This window comes from Mus pahari, chromosome 4, assembly GCF_900095145.1.
Source record: "Mus pahari chromosome 4, PAHARI_EIJ_v1.1, whole genome shotgun sequence".
In the NCBI taxonomy this organism is placed as follows: Eukaryota; Metazoa; Chordata; class Mammalia; order Rodentia; family Muridae; genus Mus; species Mus pahari.
In genome coordinates, this window is record NC_034593.1 from 84,847,336 (window position 1) to 84,857,997 (window position 10,662).

Here is a 10,662-nt window from a genome sequence, read left to right on the forward strand (position 1 = left end):
ATTTACCAACACGCGGGTCCAGAATAACCACTGTTTGTCACCAGATGAAAAAAATACCTTTAAAATAACTTCAAAAATAGCAAACAACAAAAAAGAAACAAAAAAAAAAAAAAGAAAAAAAGAAAAAAAATAGCAAACAAAAGGGAGACTGACAGGTAGACATACAGAGAACAGCACAGTGAAGGGAAGACAATGTTTCTAGCTCCAGCTGAGAGGAGAGCAGAAGGCTCACAAGGAAAACGGGTGGAGCTGGAGATCATCACATTCCAAATCAGCCAGACTCAAACCAAAGACAGCATGCTTTCTCTCATACTTGAAATTTAATTTTAACACATGTACAGGACATGGAAGGGGAAAGGGAACAAAAGGGAGTTAACACAGAAGGAAAGAAAGACTGCATCCCATTTTTCTCTCCTGTGCAGACTCTAGACTTGAATGCATACATATAAATGAAAGACCAAAGTAGGAGGGAGTCCTTGGAGCAGAGAAGGCCAGAGGGAAGTGACAAGGACAACATGGGGAGGGAACATGGGCAAAATATGGTGATATGTGCATCTGCACATACATAATACATATGTGATTGAAAATACCAGAACGAAGGTTATTATATTATAGCATAACTAAGGAAAAAAGTCATTAAAACAAAAATACAGAGAAGGTGAACCTGGCTCTAGGTATTAAAGGGTAGATACACACGGAAAGGAAACAGGAGAAATCCACTCATTCACAGAGGTGATTGTAATTCATCCCACAAACATCATCTATTTTTTTTTCCCAAAACGAGTTCAGTGAGAAATGATCAGGAAAGGGAGTGATCACCTACCTCATCAGATTCAGACAGGAACTCCTGCATGATGTCGCTCTCACCAATGACGCGGATTGAACACACTGTAGAAAACAAGATAGTATCTAGTATCAGGCCCTAAACCAGAAATATAAAGAATATATCAAAAAGTTTCCATTTAAATCATCAGGACAAAACATGGTCATACCTATCTGCAATTTTAGTTCTTCAGAAACTGAAGCAGAAAGTTTGCTTTAAGTTCAAGGTCAGCTTGAGCTTCAGAGTGACTTCTAGACTAACCTGGGCTATACAGCCAAACCTTGTATAAAAAGGTAGACAAAGCCTTGCAGTGGTGGCTCATGCTTTCAATCGACACACTCAGGAGGCAGAGACAGGCAATCTCTGTAAGGTCGAGGCCAGCCTGGTCTACAAACTGAGTCCCAGGAAGGCCAGGGCTATACAGAGACACATCTCAGGATGTGAGGGTGGAAGTGAACACAGAACAATTTAAATTAGCAGCAGGCGACTAACCTAATATGTGTATCCTTAGGATATGAATCTTAAGGCCTGGCAAAATTCATCTAAATATGGTATAGAACAGTATAATAAAAGGGAATATAAAGATATAGACAGACAGAAGACAAAGGGACACAGAAAGAACAAGACACAGGGAAAGAAAGAACAAACGAAGAAGAGGAGGGAAGCAGGTAACTAAGTGTACTGGCTAATTTTGTGTCAACTTGACACAGGCTGGAGTTATCACAGAGAAAGGAGCTTTATTTGGGGAAATGCCTCCAGGAGATCCAGCAGTAAGGCATTTTCTCAATTAGTGATCAAGAAGGGAGGTCCCCTTGTGGGTGGTGCCATCTCTGGGCTGGTAGTCTTGGTTCTATAAGAGAGCAGGCTGAGCAAGTCAGGGGAAGCAAGCCAGTAAGTAACATCCCTCCATGGCCTCTGCATCAGCTCCTGCTTCCTGACCTGCTTGAGTTCCAGTCCTGACTTCCTTGGTGATGAACAGCAACGTGGAAGTGTAAGCCAAATAAACCCTTTGCCCCCCAACCTGCTTCTTGGTCATGATGTTTTGTCCAGGAATAGAAACCCTGACGAAGACACTAAGTAACTGATTATCTAATCTAGGGTAGCACTCCACCCCAAAGATGGTAAATTACATTGACAATTTTACTGCATTTTTAGAGTACTCTACCTAACATCCCTATAGATTATTAGGGGCCAGTTTACTTTAGGAAAAGGTAAAAACAGGGGGTTCCACTACTTTCAGGAAGTAGCTCTTCAGGAAGAAAGTTCACTGCCAATGTTAGTTGGGTTTTTGTTTGTTTTAATTGAATTCTGTTAATCAGTCTTTACACAGTTATTCTTTTAAACTAATATTCTAAAAACACCCTATTACATAGTGTGTGATCTGAGTGAGAACGGCTCCCACAGGCTCCTGTGTTTGAATGTTTCATTCCCAATTGTTGAAACTGTCTGGTCCAGTCTCTCTTGCGGATGAGATGTAAGCTCTCAACTATGGGCTCCAGAGTCCTGCCTGTCCAGCTGCTGGCCTGCCTGCCACTGTACTCCTGTCATCATGATGGTCAGACTCACCCTCTCAAACTGTAGCAAGCCCCCAAAAATGCTTTCTTTTATAAGCTGCCTTGGTTATAGTGTCTCTTCAAAGCAATAGAAACGTAATTAAGACACACCGTTAGCAAGCTATATAGCTATAATACAGTCAGGCAAGTGTCTTTTCACAACCACAAGATTACCTTTTTCAGATCTGTGTCATTTCTTTACCTTTCTAGAGAAACAAATATTGCAGTACTACATCCATACAACCCTAAATTATCATTTGGAAGCTTTATTAACAAGGAGACTTTAGATTGTCAACAGATAAACAAACCTATACAGGAACAGCTGTAGAAGGAATAAAGAATTTTTATACAGGACACCCCATTGAACCAAGAATCATCAATGCACCATAGTAATGTATTTATAGGTAAATACAACTCTATAAATAAAAGACCATGAAGGGCCACCAACAACTTCATTTTTCTGTTATGAAGTTCTCTGCAAGCTAGCAAAGCAGGGTATTATCACCATAGTGAACATTTCACCCTTGCCTTCAGGGCCCAGATCATTCAACACTTCTTATCAAGAACATGATTTCCTTGCACTACTGGTGTTTAGGAAACACAGCTATGCAATTTAGGATTTAGAATCTACACCCATTCAGCATAGTAAAGTTTAATGGACTGGCTTACCTTTCGAACATTTTTAAAACTTACATTTATTAATTCACCCGTTTGGGTAGGGCACACACCCACGGTGATAGGACAGCCTGTGTCATTAGCTTTGGTGGCAAGTGCCTTTGCCTGCTAAGAAATGAAGCCTAGCTCACCCTTTTCTAGATACTCTTCCAACCCGCGACGCCGGGCATCCAACTGTTGTTCTGATAATGAGAATGGCCACTTTCCTGGAAGTCGAGGAAATGTAAAGTTGGCAAATTCTCTCTTCAGGTTTTGGTGCAGTATGGCAAACTCCCGGTACCGCTTAGAACACAGCTGCCTCCCAGCCATGTAAACGTTGTATACCTGGTGAGACAGAGGAACAAAGAATTCATAGTCATCTAAAGTCAGGTGCATAGTGGCTAGGTGTATTTCTATGCACTACACAAAAAATGTTCACAGCCATTTTAATAAACATGGCAAAAGTTCTATGTACAAGAGAACTACTCCTTTTGAGGAGGTATGATCTCATTTTTACCAGTTTCTTTAACATCTAAATACCTTCAAAGGCAATTACTAGGTTTTCCAGAAAGGCAAAAGTTTCTCAGAACCAATGCAATGAATGCAATGAGTGAACAAGCAAGCTAATAAGGAAGGATAAGAAAACCTAGGGTTTATTATAGATCAGCATGACTTGACTGACATACGTGTAGCTCACACTACCTAGCTCTACAGTCATTTCAAAGGTGGTCTGGGGACAACTTGGGGGAGTCAACTCTTTCTATTGTGTGGGTCCCAGGAAAAAAAATCAGGTTTTCTGGCTAGGTGGCCTGTACTTGCTTGGGTATCTCATCAACCCTATGGTCATTTTGTTTTATTTCTTCTCTCATTGTTGGCATTTGGGTTGTTTCTGAATTAAGCTAGCAATGTAAACAATGCTGCTATAAATGTTTCTATGCATGTCTCCTGTTGTATATTCAGAGATGAAAACTGGACTGAGGATTTAAAGATAAGTACATTTTAGCCTCACGAAACAATGTCCAGCCAAGCTGTAAGATTTGTTACAACCTATACTCCTAAGGAAAAAATCTTTTTAGGGGGGCTGGAGAGATGGCTCAGTGGTTAAGAGTGCCAACTGTTCTTCTGAAGGTAATGAGTTCAAATCCCAGCAACCACATGATGGCTCACAACCATCTGTAATGAGATCTGACTCCCTCTTCTGGGGTGTCTGAAGACAGCTACAGTGTACTTACATATAATAAATAAATAAATCTTTTTTTTAAAAAAAAATCTTTTTAGGGTCTGGGGAGGAAGTATAATCAGTAGAGTGCTTGCCTAGCATGCAGGAACCCTGAGTTTGATCCCCAAGATCACATAAACAGGCGCGGTGGAGCATACCCATAATCCCACCATTCAGGAATCATCTGCAGCTAGACAGCAAATTCAAGGCCAGCCTAGGACGTGTGAGAAGAAATGCATTTCTGCCAATGGAATGAGTGTGGAAAGACTTCTGCATAGTTTTAATTTATTTTTCCAAAGTTACTAGTCAGGACAGTTGGCCTCTTATCAACATGTCACACATATAGATAACTTACAAAGGCCACAACCTTTCCTTTTTAGATCATCTCCAAGACCCCATATTAATATCAACATCACAATCTAAAACATTCTAACTTTTAAAAGTCCACAGTCAGCTGGGCCTGGAGGTTTATGTGTTCAATCTCTAAGTCTGACACCAGCCTGGTCTACAGAGTGAGTTCCAGGACAGCCAGGGCTATACACAGACACCATGTCTCAGGAATAAAAAAATTAAAATTAAAAAAGCCCTAGTCTTTAAAAGTTCAGTCTCTTTAAAACATCCAAAGCCTTTTTAACACTCAAAGCTTCTCTATGATGAAAACTTTCTTTCTATTATTTATTGTCCAAGTATCCCTTTTTGTTTTGTTTTTGGTTTTTGTTTTAGTTTTTCTGAGACAGGGTTTCTCTGTATAGCCCTGGATGTCCTGAAACTCACTTTGTAGACCATGCTGGCCCTGATCTGCCTGCCTCTGCCTTCTTAGTACTAGGACTAAAGGTGTGCTCCACCAGGCCCAGCCACTTTTTTTGTGAAATACCAATTGTTGTGGTTCACCTACTATTACATTGAATGTGTGTGCATTTTTCACGGACCTGCTGAGTCCCGTAGTTGTCTGTCTTGAGGTGTTTGTCTATGTTGCCCAGTTGACCCCACACTTCTGAGTTTCCTGCTAGAGTCAAAGGAACAAGCTACCCCTTCCAGCTCTGTGTGGTTTTTCTACCGGAATTTTTGTTTGTTTTTGAGACAAGGTCTCAATGTGTACAGGCTAGCCTCAGACTTAAGATCCTCTAGCTCATGCCTCCCAGATGCAATGTGTAACAGGCATGTGCCACTATGCCCCCAGCCTTTTGTTGTTGTGGTTGACATATGTTTTTCACATGTTCACAGTGTGAATATCTTCTCCTATTTTTATTGTTTTTTACTTTATTTAAGGGTCTTTTGAATACTTAATTTTATTTTTTAATTATTTGGTTTTTAGGTGTCTGTCTTACGACAGTCTCATATAGAACTCACTGTGTAGCTGCAGCGGGTCTTCAACTCCTGATTCTCCCACTCCCACCTCTCTAGGGCTGGGCCACCATACCTAGCTCAGATTACAACCCTTTCTTCCCTGCTAACAATTCCACCAAGCACTCCAAAAGGCTCTGAATTTTAAGAGTATAATTTATCACTCTTCTTCATAAAGAACACTTTTGTGTGCAAAGGAGACTTTTTTCTACCCATGGACACAAAGCATAAGTAGAGTGTGGTAATGCATGCGGTCAAGAAGTGAAGGCAGAAGGATCCCTGTAAACAAGGAAGGCCAGTGTGGTCTACACACAAACTCTGTCTCAATAAAACCAGAAAAAGATCTAAAACTACTTGACAATATTTACTACTGAGAACTATAAATTTTTTTCTATAATATGGAATTCCACTGACATTTTTTCTCACTTTCTTTTTTAACTTGTCATGTTTCTTTTGAAATCAATAACAGTTAAATTATTTTTTAATTATTTCCCCTAAATACTACATAATGTTTTATAGGACACCTAAGCTGGATGTCTTCAAGTGGTCCATGGTCAACCTCTTACTATAAATAATAGGAAACTGGATATAAAACAGAAACAACTCTTCCAGACATGAGACAATGGGCAGCTATTAACTGATCCCTAAGACAAGGAAACAAGAAAGATGAGCCCTACAGCTCCTAGGCAGATCTCTGCCTGGGTAACTTCTAAAGAATGGCTCAGGGAGGCCACATGAACCAAGTAGGCCAAAGCAGCTAAATTTGTGGGGCTAAGCAAACAAGAGGGTGCTAAACACAAGCAGGCTCCAGGTCACCTTCAGTTCTAACTGAACAGCAATCCAAGGAAAGAAATCTCACCAGGGGGTAAGGTAAATGAACAACTCTCAGAGTTCATGCTGGGTTTACAACAATTCAACTTTCCTCCAACCAGAAAAAAAACAAAAACAACAACAACAACAAAAAAAAAACCCAACAGACTTCCCTGAATTTTGTGGCGTTTAGAAGAGAACACAAAAGGCCTGTTCTAGGAAGGAGACTAAATTAGTTCTAGGGTGGTAGTGGTGGCGCATGCCTTTAATTCCAGCACTCAGAAGGCTAAGGCAGGCAGATCTCTGAGTTTGAGGCCAGCCTTGTCTACAATCAAGTTCCAGGACAGCCAGGACTGTTAAACAGAGAAATCCTGTCTTGAAAAACAAACAAACAAACAAACAAATCTTAGTCCTAGAATAAGAGCTATTCTAGCTGGGGATGTACCTCACTCATAGACCACATGGACAGCATACTCAAGGCCCTTGGTTTGAACCCTAACACTTTATAATTTATTGTGTTTTTTTAAAAAGCTATACAATGCCAGGTATGTTGGTGCATGGATTTAATCTCAGCACTCTGGGGGCAGAGGCAGGTAGGTCTCTGTGAATTCAAGAGCACCCTGGCTGACATAGTGAGTTCCAGGACAACTAGAGCTACATCATGAGACCCTGTCTAGTACACACGCACCTCAAAACTCACATGGTGGGGCTGGAGAGATGGCTCAGCCATTAAGAGCACTGACTGCTCTCCAAGAGGTCCTGAGTTCAAATCCCAGCAACCACATGGTGCCTGACAACCATATGTAATGGGATCCGATGCCCTCTTCTGGTGTGTCTAAAGACAAGTACAGTGTACTCATATAAATAAAATGAATAAATCTTAAAAAAAAAACAAAAACAAAAAAACAGATAGTGGAAAATCTGAGATGTCTTCAGACCTCCATACACATCCACAATAAACAAAAAACAAATACACAGGAAGTAAGTAAATATAAATAAATGAAACAAAAAAGAGAACTTGTCTGTTGAATAAACACTCAGGTAGCAATGGGAGAACACTGAGAACCCCTGAGCTGCCTCCCCAGCTGCCACTCTCAACAGCAACAGCAGCCACCCAAGAGGAACTGAAGCCCACCACCAATAAGGTAAGGAGACAAGAGAGCACAGGCTAGAGCAAGAGAAGAGAACAGATAGGCCATCCAAAAGCTTCAGCCCAATACCAGTCTAACGAACACGAAACTGGAATCTGGGGAAGACAAGAGGAGGCAGGAGAAACATCTCAACAGTGAAGAGCACTGACCAACAGTCCAGAGAACCCAGGTAGTTCTCATCTGCCACATGGTGACTTACGACCCTCAGAACTCCAGTTCCAAGGGATTCTACACCCTCCTGTGGTCTCCAAGAACAATAGGTATACATGTGATGCATACACATACATACATGCAGGCAAAACACCCATACACATAAAATAAATCTTTAAAAAAAGAAATTAACAAAAGATACTAAATCAGCTTCCCTAAACAGGATAATTATTGAGAAAAACCCTCTTAAGACTTATATAAATCAAAGATTAAGAAAAAAACCTTGAAGACAGCCAGTGAGAGTTAAAAAAGACCAAAAAATAAACTGAGTAAACTTCTCATCACAAACTATATAAACCAAAAGTCTACATTGTATGTGTGGTTTGTGTGTGCACACATGTGCATGAAGGTTCAGGGGACAACATTCAGGATTTGGTTCTCTTCTTCTACCCTATGGAAACTGTGTATGGTACTTGGTTGTCAGGTCTGGCAGTGGGCACATTTTTACCCCTTGAGCCAGTCTCACCAGTCCATGGTGTGGCATTCTTATAATTAAAAAAAAAAAAATTAAGAAAAACATTAAACCATACATAGTTCTGTGTCCTATAAAAATATCATTCAGCTGGGAGCAGCAGTACACACCTTTAATCCTAGCACTTAGAGGCAGAAACAGGTAGTTCTCTGAGTCTGAGACCAGCCACTAGCTTGGAACTTGTTACATAGTTTGGTCCCAAACTCAAATTGACCCGTGTTACCTCCCAAGTGTTAGCAACCAAAACTCTCCTAGCCTTTTTTGTTTGTTTTTGTTTTTTTTGAGACAGGGTCTCACACTATAGCCCAGGCTGGCCTAGAATTCCCTAAGTAGTCAAGCTGATCTTTTTTGTTGTTGTTGTTTTGTTTTTTTTGTTTTTAGAGACAGGGTTTCTCTGTATAGCCCTGGCTGTCCTGGAACTCACTTTGTAGACCAGGCTGTCCTCGAACTCAGAAATCTGCCTGCCTCTGCCTCCCGAGTGCTGGGATTAAAGGCGTGTACCAAGATGCCGGCCCAGCTAGTCATGCTGATCTTAAATTTACAATCATTTTCCTGCCTCAGTCTCCCACAAGCTAGGATTACAGGCACGCAGTCACTCTGGCTCTGAAAACTTTCCCAACAGGAACTAAAGCTTTAGTTCAGTTTTAGTAGCTAGACATTCTAGCCCTGTGAGTCTCTGGATTGATCCCTAGTATCACATAAACCAAGAGTACACTCCTGTACTATAATCCCAACACTCAAGAGGTTCAGGCAGGAGGGTCGGGAGGCCAAGGCCATCCTTGGAGGACATCTAGGATACATAAGCTACTGTTCTTTTTTTTTTTTTTTTTTTTTTTCTTTCTTTCATATGTAAGTACACTGTAGCTGTCTTCAGACACAACAGAACAGAGTGTCAGATCACATTATGGATGGCTGTGAGCCACCATGTGGTTGCTGGGATTTGAACTCAGGACCTTTGGAAGAGCAGTCAGTGCTCTTAACGGCTGAGCCATCTCTCTAGCCCCCAAGCTACTGTTCTTAAACTTTTCAGACCAGCAAAAACTGAAGAGGACAGACACATTGTCTATAACACATGTACATAAAAGAAATGATAATCAAAGCTCTGTGGGCAGAGGGAATGTGATACCATATGAAAACTAGATTTACACAAAGTAATGAACCACATTTTTTTTTCCTTTTTCTTACTATTTTCAGTCTTTTTAGAAGTAAATGGGAAGAGCCAGGGGCAGCAGTGCACTTGGGAGGCAGAAGCCAGTGAATCTCTGAGGCAAGTCTATTCTACATGAGTTCCAGGACAGTCAGAGTCAGAGCTATATAATGAGACCCTGTCTAGAAAAATAAACAACAACAACAAAAAAAGTAATTGGCTTTGGGCCAGTGAAGTGACTCAGCAGGTATAAAGCACTTGCTGAGTCAGCCTTCCAGCCTGAGTTTGATCCTCACAGCCCACAATAGAAAGCAAGAACCTGCTCCACAAAGTTGTCTTCTGGCCTCCACAAGCACACAGCAGTGTGAACATGCTTCCCACACCTATATGCGCACGCGCACATGTGCACACACACACACACCAATATTAATAATAATTAATAAAATATTTTTTAAGAAACTGGAGCCTGGGGCTGGCGAGATGGCTCAGCGGGTAAGAGCACTGACTGCTCTTCCGAAGGTCCTGAGTTCAAATCCCAGCTACCACATGGTGGCTCACCACCACCTATAATGAGATCTGATGCCCTCTTCTGGTGTGTCCGAAGTCAGCTACAGTGNACTTACAGTGTATAACAATAAATAAATCTTAAAAAAAAAAAAAAAGAAAAAGAAAGAAACTGGAGCCTGGCTCAGTGCACACACCTAATCTGAGAACCAAGGCAGCCAAGGCTTGCACAGCTCCAAGTCTGACCCCAGCCAACCTCTGCACAAGGTGTCATTTAAAACAAAGTTAACAGTGTAACAGAATTGTAACATAAAAGTAAATGAATAACAATAATACAAAGGATGGAGGTATGACAATTACTCATAAAAAAATAAGGTATTTGGGGGCTGGAGAGATGGTTCAGCTAAAGAGCACTGACTACTCTTTCAGAGGTCCTGAGTTCAATTCCCAGCAACCACATGGTGGCTCACAACCATCTGTAATGGGATCTGATGCCCTCTTCTGGTGTGTCTTCAGACAGCTACAGTGTACTCATACAAATAAAATAAATAAATAAATAAATAAAATATTTTAAAGTAGATGTTCATAAATTAAGATGTATACTGTATTCAGAACAAATACTAAAAAAATAAGCAATAAATTACACCTAGTAAAACAATAGGAGAGACAATTATCCTACTAACTCGAACGGAGACAAAAGTGTTAAAAAAAAAAAAAAAAGAATAAAGATAGCCAAGACCTACAAGGCTGAAAAGAGCAAGAAAAAGAAGGAAGA

At 40.7% G+C, this 10,662-nt stretch overlaps 1 protein-coding gene across 2 annotated transcripts in view; it reads right to left on the reverse strand.

The window, feature by feature from the left end:
* The window catches only part of Snx27 (sorting nexin 27), an 80,391-nt gene that overhangs the window by 31,604 nt on the left and 38,125 nt on the right, over positions 1-10,662 (reverse strand). For both annotated transcript variants that reach the window (XM_021195592.1, XM_021195593.1), the window contains exons 3-4: positions 3,183-3,375; positions 824-888 (exon numbers count right to left, since the gene is read on the reverse strand). In XM_021195592.1, coding sequence (XP_021051251.1) covers positions 824-888; positions 3,183-3,375 — 258 coding nt within the window. The remainder of the gene's footprint in view (positions 1-823; positions 889-3,182; positions 3,376-10,662) is intronic.